The sequence below is a fragment of the Metarhizium album genome, assembly GCF_000804445.1.
Source record: "Metarhizium album ARSEF 1941 chromosome Unknown scaffold_26, whole genome shotgun sequence".
Taxonomy (NCBI): domain Eukaryota; kingdom Fungi; phylum Ascomycota; class Sordariomycetes; order Hypocreales; family Clavicipitaceae; genus Metarhizium; species Metarhizium album.
The window spans coordinates 200,214-218,485 of NW_024467600.1; the positions used below are offsets into that span (position 1 = coordinate 200,214).

The following is an 18,272-nucleotide window of genomic DNA, read 5'->3' on the forward strand; positions in this document are numbered from 1 at the left end:
GAAAGGAATTCAAAGGAACACTATGGGGTTGAGCATGTGCGATACAAGACAAGAGTGAAGGACTGCTTAGAAACCTGCTACTTTCCTCTGCATACAAGTATGCTGGAGAAGGGGGGGTTAAATGTATATATCTCCTCAAATTGATGTGTGGTCCATTGGTACTTGGCGCTCGCCTCCCTCTCCCTCCAGCTGTTGGATGAAGCCACGACCACGGCTATTCATATTTCCTATGATTTCGTCTGTGTGCTACTCTGGCTGCGATTTACCGCGCACAGTAGAATCGCAAATAGCGCATGTTCTGCCTGATGTTGTTCCAGACTAGGCGGATGCGACAACAGAATAGTGCGAGAAACGGAATTCATTGGTCAAGCATTTTCTTCAACACCAGCATATGTATAGACGTCGCCCTCGCAGTGGCGCTCAATTCTAATGGCGTGGTTGAAGCATTTGCCTGCAGTCCAGCCAACTACCGTCCGAGGCTCCGTCAAGGCCCACGGGGCAACCCGTTTGAACATGCCGAAACTTCTTTCTCGCCTTTCACAGAATACTAAATTCTCCAGCTCAATATGTCTTCGACTTCCTCTGGTCCATTAACACGACATTTCTCTGTACAAGGTACCACCAGTCTGGGCAACTAGATAGTAAGAATGTCGGAGCTCTAGAAGGAAAGAGGGGCCTTGAGGCTTTCAAGAGTAGCAAAACTCGGTTCACATGACTTGATAACCATTATCAAATGGCCATTCTCGGAGCTAAGAGTGCATTCCGGAGAGGAATCGAATGCATTCCATTTGAGTACTTGGCTTTGGCGACAATGGCCATTCCTTCGCCGGTTCAGCCGTCCTGGGCCGAACGAAGAAAGCGATACGAGTACGCCGTGCTCTCATGCCAATCGATTCTACATCTTGGCCGGGTCTTTGTGAGAGACTAGGCCGCGAAATTCTTGCGGGTTGTATCGTGGCGCTCATAGACGGAGCGGATAACCCCGGATGAGGTGGCGTGGATTTCCCGACCTTCGATTAATCCATCAGTACGTCAGAGCAGCGTGGACAGCTAGGCCACCTTGAGATGCTCTGAATCGAGCATCTCTGGCATCAAATGAAACACTGGAAGTAACGATGGTCAAATCATGTCTTCGTGTTCGTATCAGTTAAGTGACAAGACGGCAACGATTACAAACTGAATGTCGTTCCCGATATCTTTCAGATGGCCCCTCGAAGCTGACTAGCCAGTTTTCCGGTCCCTTTGCTCGGACCGCTGAAAACAGACAAGAACCTTGACTGCGGCTTCGACGCCTTGGTTGCGGTTTGCCTGCTCAGTGAGAAGCAGCAGGCTTCATACGACAGCAATAATACAGAGACTAGTTGGCTTGGCACCCAATGGCGGTGCCAGAATTCGCGCCAATCTACAGCAGATAGGTAAGACACGGCATGCTTAGGTAGGCCACGATGGCAATACAAGACGTACCTGTGCAATCCTCGCACAGCAAGCACGAATTTGGCCACTGAAGCCACAATCAAGACCGCCCGGTGTGCAATTAATGCCAGCTATTCCGCTGGGTCTCTCTGTTCTTACAAGAGCGTCGCAGCAAAATGGGGTACATTGAGCCCTCGTCGACACAGCAAAGGCCTAGATGTGCGGCATATCAGCTCAAAGATGTGCTCGGGCAGCGAGCTACAACCAACCCACCTCGTCCTTTGGCAACGCAAAGGCGGACCCAAGAACCAAGAAGGTAAAGGCAGAGACAGCAGCCGAGCGGGAAACCATTTTGGTCGATTGTAGAGCGGCAAAATCTTCTTGTAGAGCCGTAGATGTGGTTGCTGCCGGTAAAGTTGGAAGCTATTGGCTTTTTATATTTCCATCTCCTACCTGATACCTTGTACTCTCTGCTTCGCTAACGCCCTCAGCCAACCCCACTCGACGTTAGTTTTCTCTCAATTGTCAGTTTTCGGCTGAGACCTGCATATGCACACATCTGTTCTTGGTGATGGTGGCCACGAACTGGTGCGCGTATACATATTGCGCGGAGTCTGGTCCGTGGGCTAAACAGAATGTTTTATTCATCTGTGAGGTACGTAGTTGTGGCGTCATGATCAGACACTGCCCTTGAGAAAGACGGAGACTGTCAGTTTGCCAATTTGGTAGCTCTGTCGCCTCTTCTTTGCCCGACCGCATACAGCTCATCCTATTCGCTGGCAAGATGAGGCAAGGCAAATATCTGCTCCCTGGCGCATTTTGCGCTCCCTGACAGCGACTTGCTGACAATTAAGGCCACCTTGCTTCAATTTTCGGCTCAGAATCGTCCTTGGCGCAACAGTTCACTGCAAATGACAGCTTCTCTGATGCTCTCCGTCCGCTCAATTTTCGACGAGTCACCTGCAGTGGGAGATGTCTTGGGTCAGGATGTCCCATATCAGACAAGCTGAACGAAGCCAAATACTCACTGAGACATATAAGAAACTTGCACCAAACGCAAAACTGGACGAAAAATGGCACCGGCCTCGTCAGATCTCTTTTCCTCGAGATGTGCGATGGCTGGTGATGCATTGAGCGGGTTTCATCTGAGGGGCGTCGCGACAGACTACTTTTCCATGCCGAGCAAGAATTGGAGTTGCATAGGACCGCGGCGCGAAGATTCACACCCTTCGTGGGTAGTTGAAGATGGTTCCAGGCCACGGCCAACTGGACAAAGGGAATGAATCCTCCAACTCGGCTGCACGTTTTCGTCACAATCCGAATTGCGACTGGATAACGGATTCACCATTTATGGGGAACGTTTGGCCCGGTCATCTCCCATGCGTGGTCCTCCAAACGTGGAGACAGCGCTCACAAATCCAAGTTCAATTTCTCAGCGGGCGAGTATGGGATCAGGACATTGTCTCCGATGAGTTTGGACATGTCGGGGTGTTGCGGTCGTTGGCGGCGGCACTAGAGTCACCCAGAAAAGCAGACAGGGTGCGACCTTCTGAGGATCTCAGGAAAGCTTTCTATTGGCGTAAATGGTTGTCTACTAGCGTCCAAGGCGCACGACTGGAAGCTGCTTCAACTCTTTATGCAGAGAGGAAGTTGTCGCAATATATAGAGGTATTAACACGCCAAACGTAAAGTTTTGGGTCACGTGCCGTACACTTCTAGTGCCTGCCTACCTAGGTAAGTCCCCACCATGGAAACTACTTACTTTGGCAGGTACTTTGGTGCATATGCCTAGGTACCTGATTAGGCAACACAAAAATAATGGCAAATTATTAAAACAAATCAAGATGCCATAAAGTAGGAATAAATAATAAATAAGGAGGATTAAGTATATAATGATCTAGTCGTCTATCTAAAACGTAAACTTATTTTAAATTTCTTCTAAATCTTCTCCTATGTCCCTCTTTTCAAGAAGCCGTCAATCGAAACACAGAAAGTGACTTCCCAAGGCAGCTGCCCGGTACTTTTGATAAAAGTATCCAGGAAAGCCCGAGGCAACCCGCAACATTAAGTACCTACCTACTTAGTAGGTACCCTTAAGTTTAAGTAGGTAAGTAACATTACCTGGGTACTTTACAAAGAACCCCAGCGTTCATCGTGCGACGAGCCGCTGACGTCTGCCAGGTCAAGATGCCGCAACATTCTTCCCAACAGCACCAGACGTCTCTCACCACGACGATTGTGCTCATCCTGGTCCTCTCCGTCGCCTTCTTCCCGAATCTATTCCACAGCATATGGACCTTCCCCTTCACCTTGATCCCGTTCTTCCACTCCTCGTCCAAGGGATATGCTGGAACCGGCAAAATGGCTTGGTTCCAGAAGCAGTTCACGCTCCCCGCCAAGTCTCGCGGCTCCTATCTCATCACCGACCAGGTCGTTTCTCGTCTTCCCGAAATCAAGGACTACAAGGTCGGCTTGCTGAATTTGTTCATCCAGCATACCAGCTGCGCATTGAGCTTGAACGAGAACTGTACGTGACGTTGTTGCCGAACTCTTTGGGCCCGAAACTGAGATGCGATGCAAGGGGACGAGGACGTAAGGGCAGATATGAGTGATGCGCTTGATCGCATTGCGCCGGCCAACGGCCCAAAGGGCGAGGCCTTGTATCGCCATGAGTAAGTCCAGGGTATTTGCAGTTCATGAGCAAAAATCATGTCTGATGGGTTTGCATTGTAGTGCTGAAGGTCCTGATGACATGCCTGTAAGCACCAAGATCTGGAAAGACGGCATGTCCTGGTCCTGGAGACTAACGCGCTTTCGCAGGCTCATATCAAGTCGGCGCTGATTGGGGCCAGCGTGACTATCCCCATCAAAGATGGAAAGCTTGTATGTTACTCGTGGATGAAGTACCTTTCCTTACTCATATTCTGCTGACACGTCACGAGGCCACCGGAACCTGGCAAGGCATCTGGTATCTCGAGTTCCGCGCTAGCAGGCATCAGCGTCATATCATGGCTACCATTCAGGGGGAGAAGGCGTAGATAGGGTAACAAGCAAATCGAGGGCTAAATTAAATGCAACAAGGAGCCACGGTGTCCCACCACAGTCTCCATTGTCTATGATACAACAGTTGTAGCCTTTACGCCGAACGCCGTCGCCTTTTACGTGTTGTGTTTCCAACGCGCCGTAACCATCGCCTAAATTGCACCATTCTCTTCGTTCATGTCCGTATCATCTCCAGCCAAAACCTTTGTCTTGGGCACGTAGCCCTCTGGGGGTCCAGCTCCAGGTGTCATGGCCACAACACTGCCGTCCTCGTCGACAAACTCGAAATTGTAGCGGCTAAGAAGGTGCGGAATGGCTGAGAGTTGTGGCCCGTACCGAGCAGTGTTATCATATAGCTCAAAAAGAGGTACCGCGAGGAGCTTCATGTTCTTTGGCACGCTCAAGACTTCTACCAGATCAGGCGGGTTAACAGCGGGTTCCAGGAGTTCAGCAAGACGCGTCTTGGGACATACTCGTTTTGGGCAAGTGAATGAAGTAGAGTTTCTTGCATTCCTTTGGCCGTGTGACATGGGCTGGAACAAAAGGGTACATGAAGGTCTCGAAGTTTGGGCGCCACCATTGCGCAAGGCAGTCTCCGACTTCCCAGTCCCCAGCCTCTTCACCTTCGCCTATCCTGCCCACAGGGGCAAGTCGTTCGTCCAATCTTGCCTTGAAACCTGCTTCCTCGTCATCTTCGGGCCGGAGGTAGTCTCCGGGGAGCTTGAAGAAGGCATTTGCGATCTGAAGCATCAGAATGTGAGGGTGGTTATGTTCGTGACATACGAGGATGCCCTCACACGTACGACGCATGCCATGCTCAGTAAAATGCTCCTCGAGGCGCTTGAGCCTCGCGATTACGGAGGGATCTTCTTCAGGTTGCGTCTCCTTGACACCGAAAGTATAGTTTGACAGAGGGTACAGTGTCACTTTTCGTGGCTGCTTCGAGTTGAAATCAAGCGGTATGATGGGCGGATAGGCAGACTGCAGGGCAGAGGGGGGTATTGTTGACATTGTCGAAGCAATTTGGTCGGACTGGTGTAGAAACGCTTCCCTGCAATTGAGGTATCGATGAGTGCTCAAGACGCGTCAACTGGGATATGGCTGCGGGCTTGCAAAGGTTGTGGGCAAGAGCATATTTTGCCTGCAAAGCTTCAAATGACGACGAAGTGCAGCTTCAGGGCAGCCTCTCACTCGGCAGAAGGAAGGTTTGTCGTTTGCGACGGCAACGACAGGGTGGGCCATGAAAGGAAGGCGGTATGTTGGGGCCGACAACTGCCAGACGTCGTTTTACAAGTCGTTCTGCGAGTAGTAATTACGAGTGGACAACATTGTGGAGAACTAGGTACCTACATAGGTACCTAAGTTATACAAGGGCTGAAAATGTATCTATGCTGGGGATATCCCCCAACCTGACTGTTGTGGGTTGAGGAATTGACAACTATTGAAGCTGTACCTTTTGCTATTTTAACACTAGGAGCGTACTTTAGCATGTAGCCAATATTACGGATTTAAGTGGCCCAAGCCGCAATGTTCTGGCGCGTTTCAATGTGTTGATTAGTTACGTTCTTTGTTCCAAATGTGCTTGTGCCGGTTTCGAGTTTCAACATTATTCATGACCAACGCCAAACATGGATGAAAGGGACGACGTGGATGCCCCCATGACCTTGCTCGGACTACGGGTACTACTAGTATTTCCGAACAACGCCGGCTCTCCTTGAGACGAATACCTAGGCAGTGGCGCACGTGGCTCGTCTTCGTTCATCCCATCAAATGCATTGTTCAGTTCATCAGGCTGTGCCAACGTCACGTCAGACGTTACTTCGCCGCGCACATTGAGCGGCAACCCGAAAACCACTCGCAGTCGAAGCCAAGGTGAAGGAAGTTCACTGTCAGCCTCGTCGGCCGGCCGGGGCTGGATCAGCGTGAATTGTGCAGCCGTCTAGTTCGTATTCCGGCGGTGTTTGTCCAGGGATTAATGAAGCAGGAGCCCACGGAATGGCCTTGCCTTGACTCTTCTGTACCGAGCAATAGTGATTGCGCATTGAGCTGCGAGAGTATACATCATGATTCATGACCCGTCGTTGCCTTGGCATGCAGATGTCGTTACTTGTCCTTGGAGGCAGCGAACAGGCAACGGGCATGAGCAAGAGACGATTTGCTGTTGATCATTTTGAATTTTACATAGAAATAAGTGGTCACATTGCAGCAGGAGTGCTGAGGGAGATGGTAAAGTGAAGACGTACCGTTGCCCATGACGAGCAAGGTTGAGTCCTGAGTCTCAACCACGTGCGCGCGCCACATGCAAATAAGTTCGGAGCACAAGCCGCTGGTGTACGGAGTACCGTGTGCCCTACATACGGCCAACAGCCCCCAGCCCACGCCTACTTAAGTACTTGAGTAAGCACAATACAAGGCCGTCTCCGCCGTCTGCCGTCCGCCGTCCGCCGTCCCCAGGTCCACCATTAGACCCCAGTGCCACTGTGGTCTCGAGCCAAGGCACCAAGTTCGAAAAGCGCGGCTAGGCTGCCTCTGAACCTGCTTCTCGAAGCGCCCATTGTCCACGCAATTCCCTCCCCTCATCAATTGAACCTGAGCCCCGGCGGCGCCACCTGCCATCTCCGGAACCGCTGATCCTCCACATCATTCACGCGACGCCCGTGAAATTCTGCCTCCACAGTGTCATAGTGGTATTGGCTCATCCTTGGACCTTCACCGTCGGCAAAGGGCCTACTGGCACCTACTTGCGTCGCAAGCTTCTTTTCCATCCTTGGCATCGTCAATTACCCGGCTCCTGGTGTTGCCTGCTCAGCTGCCTAACCGCAGCACAGAGAGCGCAGGCACAGTGTGCTTATTCGCTGCTCGCATTGAACATGGAAGAGACGAGTACGGATGCAACTCTCGGGTTGGGTGCCACTCATGGCCTGTCTGTCCAGTCAGGACCGCATCTCTCCGTCCCAACAGCACGGGAATCCAGCTCTGGCTCTGCGGATGGTGCCGGATCATCAATATCGTCGGACAAGACCGACTCGAAACCACCAAGAAGCGCAATGCGCAGCATTACCAAATTTCCACAGAGCCCGCGCCGAGTACGCTTTGATGTCATGGGCCAAGAGGTGCTCCCGACAATGTCTCCCCAGCCCAGTGCATTCATCTCTGCACGCATTCCCTCACCCGACCCCATGGGCGATGACACGAATTGCGTCTCTCATCTCGCCACGGTCCCTGGAGAGGACGAGGAGCAAGCGTCGCCGCGTAAGATCTCATCAAGTGATGCACTGCGGGCTCTGTCAAGGGCTCCCTTGGAAGAGGATGGGACTGTTTGGACGGTAGTCAATTCGGACCTGGAAGATGCTGCGCCGCATCAGCCGCATTCCTCCTGGCGAGGGAGCCTGGCTGGAGAGACGGCTGCAAAGTCGCCAACCGCTGTGGCCTCGACAGCCACAACTGACTTGGAACCAACATGGACAGCCACGACTCGCCTCACATATACCACCGCCGGCGACACAAACGGCGCATCATCCGATTCTGAAGAAGAGTCCTCAGACGACGACTTTCTCACCATGGGCAAGCTCAAATCACCAGTGTCGTCGGCATCCCGTGCGCAAGAATTGCTGTCTCCTACAAAGTCTGCCGAGCGAGTTACTTCCGCACAGCTGGGCGACCAGAGCAGCCTGTCGCCAAAGACTGGCAAATTGAATACCGAAAACTTGACCGGCGAAGCCAACCATGGCGTCCCAGGGGCGATAGGGGACGAGGACGAATTGTTTCAATTTGAAGAGGAAGGCTTGGGGTTGCCTGCGAGGCCGCGCCAGACCAGAAGACCCGCGGGGAAACTCGATTCCAACGACGGGCAGTCGGACCATGATGACGGGTCAAGTGAAACTCCAACCCCTCAACCGCTTACCCTGTATGCCACGTCGCCTGCAATTCCAATCACAAGACTGGCAAATCAAGACCAAGAGCCAGGTCCTCCGACGCCTGCGAGGGCAAAGTTTGAGTCCCATACTGTCGGTTCCTACAGGGGCAGGCCTTTAACAGTGCCCGTTTTGCGAAACCCCGAGGTACTGTCCCAGCTGGGATCTGCCCGACCCGTCAATGAGATTGTAGGAAGCGTTCATCATCGCGGCCCTACGGACGCATTCAACCCAGCCAGCTTCCAGGAAAGCGCCCAACAAGCCATGACCTTCAGCAGCTTCAGTGAGCGACTTATGATGGAGGACATGATGGAAGCGGCCAAGGCCGGGTCCCTGGCGCCCGGTACCGCACCTACAGAGCGTGGGCAGTGACGAATGATGGAGGCGGCTCTGTTTTACTCCTGTTTTCAAATCTACTTAATTTCTCTGCACGTTGGGGGTGGGGGTGAAGATAAAGGATGTAATCAAGGCACACAAGGAAGAAAGCGGCATTCTAGAGGCGTTGACGTTTGGGAATCACTATGAAACATGGCGGAGTTAACCAAAATAATGGCAAGGGCAACCGTCGACCAAGGCTCTTTTTTTCTCGGATGGATTTGTATCAATGACTGAAGGTGACGTTTCTTGTCGCATCACGCAGCTTTATAGTGCAGCATATCAATCATTAGTCATGGCTGTCCCCTAAAATAATGGACCAAGGACTGAATGTGCGGAAAGCGACGGAAACTTGACTGTCTGCCGTCCTCGTCGACATGTGTGAGCCATGTAAGCTACACGCGAGCACCGGCGTTGGTTGCTAGTATTGTGGTCGCTCGCTCCAGCGCTACATGCGGCTCTTGCGCGGGCACTTTTACACGCGGCGGGGCACTAATGAGCTGGTAATTATGGGGAAGTTGGCACGTCCTTGGCTTACAAGTTTCATCAACCGTCCGTCTCCACCCTGGTCATCAATGCAGACACTTTCAACATCAATATCGACGCATCGACTCGCTCCAAAACCCAACTGCTCACGCCACGCAATCACAATGGGCGGTCTGAACTTGGAAGTGTTCAAGGTAAATTGCTTTGCGCACGATCCGCGTCCCAAGCACGCTGGCCCCCCCCTTTTTTTTTTTTTTCATAGCTCTTAACTGACGTTTCTTCCGGCCCAGTTCGGCTTGTACGTCATGTTCCCCATCGGCATCATGTATTACTTCGGCACGAATCTCGACGACCGCTTCTCAGTGCCGAATTTCTGGCCGAGGCCCGAAGAGTGCAACAAAATTCCGCGCGACAGGGACGAGGTCAAGGCCGAGTACGAACGCATCGTTGCGCGACAGAGGTTTCGACAGGCCCAGCTTCAGGAGGAGCAGCGCCAACGTACTCTGCTACGCGGAGGCCAGAATAACAGAAGTGACTCCTGAACAGACGTGGCCCAGGGCTGGCATTGCTGTATTGCTTGTTTGCGACGGGTTGACGGCTTGGGATTGTACGATACGGCATGGTTGCCAACACTGGAAGAATACGTACTACGACACAGATCGGTGCATTGGGCGGCGTTTGAAATTTCCCCGTTGACGGAGAAGCATGATTACCCATATCCTACCTGGCCTTTTATAGTTGTAAAAAGAAGAAGGAAAAAAAAAATTTGGGCTGGCCTTACTCAGGTCGTATCTACTAAACATCTATGTGCCGCTCTATCTTCTCCCACTCTTTCTCGGTTATGCTACCCTGGCTGATGTTTGCAAAGATTGCCTTGACTTCGGGATGCTCTCGCAACCCAGTTAAAAGCACGTCCAAGCTTTCACCAGATTGCTTAGTGTCGATTGCAACCTTGGTATCTTCGTTTGCAGCCCAGATTATGTCCGACTCGACGACCTCGAGCTCAAATTTCTTGCAGAGTGCCTCCGTGATGGCCATCAAGTGTGCCGGTTGTGTCAACACCAGCAAGTCCCCGTCTGGTAATTCTTGTACGTCGTCGGCTCCGTCATGTTCAATGGCCTCTTCTAGGAGATCAGACAGAGTTGGCCCGCCGTGCTTCTTCTTGAATATAGTTCGGCCGCGCCTCGAGAAGTAAAACGAAGTTGAGCCAACGACACCGCCGGCTCTCTTGACGGCATATTTGACGTCATGCAGGGTTCGGGTCTTGTTGTCGGTTTCTATGTCGGCGATTAATGCAATATTCGGAGGCATGAGTACCTCAAAGGTCATTGATTCTAGTTGCGCGCCAGCTGCTGATCTGCCTTGGCCGCGAGCGATTGCTGCTTCCACAAGGGCCTTGGGGACGCTCGCTGGGGTCGTCCGTTAGAAGAAGGGGAAAAGAAGCATTTCATTTTTCCACGGCTTCGTCAGCGCGTGGAAATTCGGGTCGCTCCCGTGCGTACCTTTGGTGGCAGCTGCTATGGCATTTGCTAGCTGCGGGTTGGATTTGACGTCGTCTCCGTACACTTTGAACAGGTGAGCTGCTTTGTCGACTCGACACGGGCACCCGAAGTGTTGAATTGTTACCAACTTCGCGAGTACATTGCAATGAGTTTGGTGAATGCCGTTCGCTCCGCCATCTTCCTCTTATCTGTCACTGCCTTGATATGTTTCGTCTTGGACCACTTGTTGTGACCTGCCTGCATTGCCCGGCTGGTCGAAAATGATCGCAGACATCGGGGACAAATTTTGGGCTTCGCAGGCGGCCGGGACACGGTCGTGGCAAGGAGTATGGCCAGGGATGTGTTTTTCATCGCCATGATGGCCTCTCGTGAGATGACCGCGCAGATGTTTTGACGTGTCCTTGGAAAACGAAAAGAAATAGACATGCCATCAAATTCGGCAGAAGATCGAAGCTCCCAAGGTTCGAGGTTGCTCATACGGAGCACCGTCAGCTGCATTGGCCTGGCCTTGCTGATTGGCTGGCAAGCTCCAGGCCCCCCCAGCTTCTGCACCGTCAACAGCTTCCCGCCAGCTGGCCCAAGTCCCCGAGTCCATCATCAGATGGATCCAAAAGCCTCGCTTCACCCCCTCTACGCCGCAGACATCGACGGCTTGTTCACTGCTTGCCGAGAATTGCAATTCCTGCAAGTACATGGGACATCCGTCGTCTCAATCACTCGCTCGTCATGTCGTCTAATTCAGGGCCCGAAGGCCCCACGGAGCAGCCGCCGGCTCAGGCCGCCGGCACGACTGCTGCCTCTGTCGAGGCCAAGATCACAACTCCTGAGCTCGACCTTCCCAAATTGCAGGCCTTGCCCGCGGAGCAGCAAGAGCTTTTCTTGCTCTCGTTCGCATCAGACCTAAAAAGACATGTCCTGGGCTTGGTGGCCGACGATTGCACAGCTCAGCAGGTTTACGTCAAGAAGGAGGTCTTCCAAATCATCAATCTAGCATCCCCGGCGCCGTCTCGAGTAATACGGAACAATTTGGGCAAATGCTTAGCTCACGTATTCCGCAAGGGAGATCGAAAATTGCTTTTTGAGACGATAAACGACTTGCTCTCGATAATATCAGGGACCAAGGGAAAGTCTGATGGCGAGACTCGCTCTAAGCATGCCGCAGTGTCTTGTCTTGGTGATGTCTTCGCAGCCGCTGGCGGTAGTGCGATCGGTTTACATCAAATAGCTTGCACCACCTTGCTAAAACTGTTGAGGTCTGCCTCTAACAACGCCGGTCTGCGTGCGGGTGTCCTAAATGCTCTCGCTAAACTCGTCGCAACGGTCCAGGGCAGCATGGACGAAAGCATATCACGCGACATATGGAAACAAGGACGGAATCATGCTGCTTCAGATAAGGGCATGCTTGTGGTGGCGTCTGCATGCCGCTGTCTCAAATCTCTGGTCAAATACACTTCTTACTTTCGCAATTCGGCTGATCTTGATAAGCTGGAGACTGCAATCTTCAAGTCTGTCGACTCGTCTTCTGTCCATGTTCGCCAGGCGGCAGCCGATTGCTTTGCCGAGGCATTGGTGCAAGGCTACACTTCAACTGGCAACGGTGATGTATCCAGGAGCAAAAAGACGAAGCCGAAGCCGAAGCGCTCCTCTCCGCATCCTGGAATAGCGAATATTAATGAAGACGAGGACGACCTTCCGCCAAGATCAGCAAGCCCAGCCGCTGGCGGGAAGCGTGCTCAGGACTTGGCATTGTCTGTGCCCGATATGCTCAAGATCCTGTCAAGCCAATTCGTCAAGCAAAGTGCATCCAATAAAACCCGTGCGGCGATTGGTGTTTGCTACGGAAAGCTGTTTCGTCGACTGGGGGAACGGGCAGTCCTCGCCAAGTATCTGCAAATTGTTGAAAGCTTGTCGACCGAGCTTCTGGGACACCCAACCATAGCCAACAATCGATATCGCCTTTTGATTTCTCGAAAGATAGTTGACACGGTGCTTTACGATGTTGTTGGACGACAGATTCTCGGCGAGTCCGGACAGATTAGCGCGGCTGAGGTCCTTGTCAACAGCATCCTGAAAAACTATCCGCAGGCCCTCGCAGAGCGTCCCGAACCCTCCAAACAGTTGCTTATTATAGCTCTGCGAGCCGTAGCATCCCTCCTCACGTCGCTTGGCTCAGCATCTAACAGGTTCGCCGAATCTTGCCGGGACGGACTACTGCAAGCTCTTCAGCATCCCAGCTACTCTGTTCAGGTATATGCTTCTTATTGCCTGAAGACTTTTGTTCTTGCCTGCCCTCAACAGCTTCTCCCGTGTCTTTCTGTGTGCATGAACAGCCTTGCCCGCGAACTCTCGCTTCTCCACGGGGGACGAAATTCACCGAGACGATGTCTTGGATTTGCTCATGGGCTGTCAGCTACTCTCAGCACTAGCTCCGCTCGACCTCTTTACGGATCTGTGGACATAAACAGCCGTGTTCTGACCATGGCCACAAATTTACTCAAGTCGAGCAGCCAGTCAGAGCTGCGTATTTCCAGCATTCAGATCCAGGTCGCTTGGATTCTCATTGGCGGTTTAATGTCTCTCGGTCCAAATTTTGTCAAAATCCACTTGTCACAGCTTCTGCTTCTGTGGAAGAATGCGTTACCAAAGCCCCTCGCGAAGGATAATACGTCAGCCAGAAGTCTCCTCGAAGCTTCATTCCTGACTCATGTGCGAGAGTGCGCCCTTGGCTCCATCATGTCATTCTTGGAGTTTAACAGCCGCTTGTTGACAGTTGATGTATCAAAACGCATTGCCGCCATGCTCCAGAGCACGACAGCTTTTTTGAAGACCTTGCCATCCAAAAAGACGACGGAGGACATATCGCAGAGGCTGACCCCCGCTCTCCAACTTTATGATCTGGATATGATGGTTCAGCGCCGAGTACTGCAATGCTATATCAAACTGGTCAACCTGAGTCCTGCTGGCGGCAGTGAAGCTCTCTTGCAATCGAACCTGCTCACTCTAGCCATTTCACTCTTTGCGGACCCAGAGAACTATACCCCTAGCTCCCTCAGTGCGTCTATTGCCAACGCAGCTGGTACGTTTGACTCGATATGGGACGTTGGCGACAACTCTGGCTTTGGAATTACTGGCTTGGTTTCCGGGTTCAACGTGAAGCAACTACCTGGTCAGCATGAGTCATCTAGTGGGACCGGAAATGAAGTCGAAAGCCCAGAGGATTCTATTAACAACTTATTGAAGTCTCCCGTGTGTGGAAGTCTCGAACATGACGCATCGATGCTGTACATTGGCGGCGTGGGTGATGCTTCGATTCTTCCAGATCCACCAGCTACAGAAGTTATCAACAATGCTATTCAACTGTTCGCCTTTACGTTTCCTCTCACGCCGGCCAAGGTACAAGAGAGTGTCCTGGAACAGATAAAGACGTTCACTTCTGCTGGTTTGCTGCAAAGAGATCCTGGTCGCAAGGCTGCTATCAGCGTCAACGTTTCTCTTGCCCTCCTTTCGAGCCTGAAGGTAGCTGTCAAAGAAACTCAATCTCCTGCGGGAAATGTCTCAAACCTGGCTGTAGAGCGCTTGTTGCAGGATATTATTCGAGACTTTGTTCTGGATCAAGACCAGTACGTCCGCAGTCTAGGGTATGAATCTGTTGCACGGCTGTGTAATGTATACGGCAATGCATTTACCAACCAGGAAATCAAGTATCTCGTCGATACTATTGTTGGCAACCGAGAACCCAGTGCAAGAGCCGGGTGCGCAATGGCACTTGGTACCATCCAAACCAAGGTCGGTGGCATGGCTGCTGGATATCACTTGAAAACTATACTTGGTATCCTGATGTCTCTATGTAACGACCCTCACCCGGTCGTTCACTATTGGGCTCTTGAAGCTCTGTCGTTGGCTTCAGATGCCGCTGGGCTTAGCTTTGCAAGTTACGTTCCGAGCACATTAGGAATGCTGGCCCAACTATATGTGTGGGAAACGCATCATGCTGAAGTTTCCTCGGCCATCACTATGAACCTTGAAATGGAACTTCCGACCATCGCAGCGGTAGCGAAATGTGTTGATTCTCTCGTCAATGTACTAGGCCCCGATCTGCAAGACGCGAACAAGTCCAGAGACCTCATATTTACACTCGTCAATCAACTCCAGGAAGAGGACGACGTTCTCGTTGAGAAGGCCGCTTTGAGTTGCCTCGAACACCTGTCTCTCTATGCACCTGGTCAGATGCGATTCGCTGAGTATGTAAGATTGCTCCAGAAGTATCTCCAGTCTGAGAATGCAACCCTTCGGGATATCTCAGTGGACGGCCTACACAATATAATGAAACTGGAGCCACTTGACGTGCTCAGAGAGGCCGAGAATGGGTTCGAGGAGCAGTTATGGCTAGTTCTCGACAGTGTACCAAGCCACGACGGTGTCAGAAATATCATACGAAACTGGATGTACCAATCATGCATTTCTGAAACCAATGAGTGGCTGCACAGGTTCCAGACGGTCTTGAAAATGACAAGAGCCAAGAAGGAAGAGCATGGTGAAGTCAGACCAGCAGGTGGAGTTCCCGATCTTCAAGACGAAGAAGTTGCCGGATTTGCAGCCACCGTAGGTGGTGCCCAGGAGAGCAAAGACAATTCTGCGCCGTCGGAGGCCGAACCACTGCGGTGGCAAGTTAGGACATTTGCGCTTGGTTGTATAACCGACATATTTGCCATTGTCGCCAAGGATGTTGCGGCAAACGGAGAATCAGCAGCGCAGCTGGCGTTGCAAAACAAGGTTGCTGATGTAGTCCGTATCGCTTTCTCAGCTTCTACTTCTAATGTGCTGGAGCTGCGAATATGGGGACTGAAGATAATAGGTGCTGTGCTCCGGATGTTCGGGAAGACACCCGACCCTGACTTCGAGGAAGCTATGCTTCTGGAACAATATCAAGCTCAAATCAGCTCGGCCCTGACACCAGCATTTGCGGCAGATTCCTCGCCAGAACTGGCCTCAGAGGCTGTAAACGTTTGTGCGAGCTTCATAGCTATTGGTATCGTTACAGATGTGGACAGAATGGGCCGAATCCTGAAAACTCTCGTCACTGCCTTGGAGAACTTTTCCCATGATCAAGAGAACGCGGGGATTGGGGAACTGAAGGGACTCAGCAGCAATGCGCAAGTGATGGTCAAGATATCCGTATTCTCCGCCTGGGCAGAATTCCAGGTAGCCAGCAGTGAGCAAAAGTATCTAATGGATGTTCTGAAGCCTCACATCGGAACTTTGACTCCACTTTGGCTAGAATCACTACGCGAGTTCGCTCGACTTCGATTCGAACCCGACATTTCCATGACACTGGGGCCACCATCTCTTTCCGGGAGCTTAGACACGATTTATGCGGCCTTGAATCGAGAGACTTTACTTCGGTTTTATCAAGAGTCGTGGCTCAAGCTTGTCGATGCAATCGCCAGTCTCATTGAACAAGATAGCGAGTTCGTTTTTGATGCTCTGGACGGCAAAGAGTCCCGAGCTCGGGGAACCAACGGTGACCCCAAGAGCCCTGCTATCAACTACCGAGACGAGCCTGTGGCATTTTTCTTCGTGCTCTTTGGGCTTGCATTTGAGGCTCTCGCCATCAGGCCAGGCCAGGCGGACTCGCTCGCCACGAGAGAGCAGGCCTTGGATATCCTGAAGGCTTTGAAGAAGATTTTGCATCCCAGCGTGTCCGGCCACGCCATTTACAGACCCGACGTCTTTGCCGAAACCATGGACTTGCTGGATCGTCTGGTTCTCACCGAGGGGCTAGATATTCAGAGCGTCATCGTTGACATAGCGCGAGCACTCTGTGTAACACACCCATCCGCTCGAAGGCAGTCAGAGGATGAAGGCGATCTCTCCGAAGACATAGATCAGCTTTTTGAGCTGACGCGAATCATTGTATTGGTTTTGTCTGGACTTCTTCCCAATCTCTCCGAAGGTAACCAACCTGTCCGACATCAGATGAACGAAGAGGCCGTCGTCCTCGTTCGTAATTCTTTAGATGCTCTTGTGGACGCGGCCGAAGTCTTTCCGTCAATCATTAAGACAGATCTTCACGCATGCATCATTCACATCTTCGCCACGATTCTTGCCACTCCCTCGTGTCAAGATGTGATTGTTCCCCAATCACTAGCCATCTTGAAGCGATTTGTCGCCAGCGCGGCTTCAACAGCCCGCGGGGATGACGACAATTTACCGCCTCAAGCACAAATTCAGAGCTGCCTTGGTCGCTTCTTGTCGATATACCTGAACGCACAGAAGCGAGAGGAACCGACTCCTTTGGCATGCATCAAAAACAGTTTGCTTGCCACGACCATTCTGCTTGCCAGTGGAAAGAATCAGTTGCCCGCTAACCACCCACTCGTCGCACGATATCTTGACGAGCTGCTCGACTGTCTGACTGATCGAATGGTAAGTAGACTGCTTGTTGGAATCCTCCGCGGCTCTCGCTAACACGCCGTCCCAGACCGCCAAGATTGCCGCCAACTGTATCCGATCTCTGCTTCTACAATCGTCGCCCACATCGGCGGACTTGAGCATAGCTCGCTATCTTTTCCCCAGACTGGTCACCTTTGTCACAAACGTGGAGCCAGAAGACCCGGAAGGAGCCCGTTCCCTCGTATCCCACGCTCTCTGCCTCTATGTCGGGATGACTCCCCAGGGTCGTGTCCCCGCAGCAATGGGCTTGGTCATACCAGCCCTGATGACAAGGGCAGCTGGCGAGGGCGAAGAGATGTACCGAGAAATAAGCACAAGGCTTCTAGAGCTTGTGGCTGTCGATCACGCGGCGTTCAAGGCGACAGTTGGGGCGATGAATAGCGGTCAGCGAACCTTTTTGGAAGAAGTTATTCGTTCCGGGCAGCAATCAGGAAGCGAAGCGAATGCATCATCTGCCGGCGAGGCCGGCCGACCGAGTATCACTCTCAAGATGGACTTTGGCGGCTAGTCGCACATGCGGGCTGTACCTACACGAGACGTCAAGTAAATCCTCAACATGCATCGGCCCGGACGCACATTATTGCTTGCTGACGGCCGAACCGACACTGCTACCGCTGTCACGGTGAGACAGACGCAGAACAATGAGCCTCGTGCCTGCCAAGTGGACGGGCTGGGATAGGCTGGGGGTCCCATCCGCCTTTGAACGACGGCGCTCTTTTTCTTTTGACATGGGCCTGTTTGATGTCACACCGCAGGTGGGCGCACGCGGAACGGTGGTGGATAAACCGGTCAATAAATGGTAGATGAAGCGGTTTAGTGATGAAAGAATACGGCTGGCGATGCCAGATTCCCGCCGGTACAGATAGACAGACGGCCTAGCCTCATGATAGAATCAAATTAGGCATTTCGTGCAAGATGATGGATGTGCCGTTGATATATGCTTCATGTAGGCTTTGTGCAGCGCGACGCTGTCGTGCTACGAAGTCGAAGACCGTGTTTCGGACATTTGCCAATAATGTGATGCATATCGTGTCATCATGAGTGTTGCAGGGCCCCCCCCCATACCCGCCTGGCTAGTCTAATGCTG

At 52.1% G+C, this 18,272-nt stretch overlaps 6 protein-coding genes across 6 annotated transcripts; 4 read left to right on the forward strand and 2 right to left on the reverse strand.

Moving 5' to 3' along the window:
- Window positions 1–3,600: 3,600 nt before the first annotated feature.
- On the forward strand, window positions 3,601–4,451 carry MAM_07023 (UPF0047 domain protein; the record flags this gene model as incomplete). The annotated part of the gene is made up of 5 exons (XM_040825821.1): window positions 3,601–3,940; window positions 3,995–4,085; window positions 4,147–4,171; window positions 4,234–4,296; window positions 4,356–4,451. The coding sequence occupies 5 exons, from the start codon at window positions 3,601–3,603 to the stop codon at window positions 4,449–4,451; spliced, it is 615 nt and encodes a 204-aa protein (XP_040676204.1).
- Window positions 4,452–4,607: 156 nt separating this feature from the next.
- MAM_07024 (cleavage and polyadenylation specific factor 5) lies at window positions 4,608–5,466 on the reverse strand (the record flags this gene model as incomplete). The annotated part of the gene is made up of 2 exons (XM_040825822.1): window positions 4,608–4,864; window positions 4,929–5,466. 2 exons carry the CDS (start codon window positions 5,464–5,466, stop codon window positions 4,608–4,610), a joined length of 795 nt encoding a protein of 264 aa, XP_040676205.1.
- Window positions 5,467–7,580: 2,114 nt separating this feature from the next.
- Window positions 7,581–8,741, forward strand: MAM_07025 (uncharacterized protein; the record flags this gene model as incomplete). Its single annotated transcript, XM_040825823.1, has 1 exon — window positions 7,581–8,741. The coding sequence occupies one exon, from the start codon at window positions 7,581–7,583 to the stop codon at window positions 8,739–8,741; it is 1,161 nt and encodes a 386-aa protein (XP_040676206.1).
- Window positions 8,742–9,394: 653 nt separating this feature from the next.
- Window positions 9,395–9,772, forward strand: MAM_07026 (uncharacterized protein; the record flags this gene model as incomplete). The annotated part of the gene is made up of 2 exons (XM_040825824.1): window positions 9,395–9,424; window positions 9,521–9,772. 2 exons carry the CDS (start codon window positions 9,395–9,397, stop codon window positions 9,770–9,772), a joined length of 282 nt encoding a protein of 93 aa, XP_040676207.1.
- A 253-nt stretch (window positions 9,773–10,025) lies between these two features.
- MAM_07027 (uncharacterized protein) lies at window positions 10,026–11,089 on the reverse strand (the record flags this gene model as incomplete). Its single annotated transcript, XM_040825825.1, has 3 exons — window positions 10,026–10,639; window positions 10,733–10,795; window positions 10,861–11,089. 3 exons carry the CDS (start codon window positions 11,087–11,089, stop codon window positions 10,026–10,028), a joined length of 906 nt encoding a protein of 301 aa, XP_040676208.1.
- A 369-nt stretch (window positions 11,090–11,458) lies between these two features.
- MAM_07028 (HEAT repeat protein) lies at window positions 11,459–17,693 on the forward strand (the record flags this gene model as incomplete). The annotated part of the gene is made up of 2 exons (XM_040825826.1): window positions 11,459–17,158; window positions 17,214–17,693. The coding sequence occupies 2 exons, from the start codon at window positions 11,459–11,461 to the stop codon at window positions 17,691–17,693; spliced, it is 6,180 nt and encodes a 2,059-aa protein (XP_040676209.1).
- Window positions 17,694–18,272: the final 579 nt, after the last annotated feature.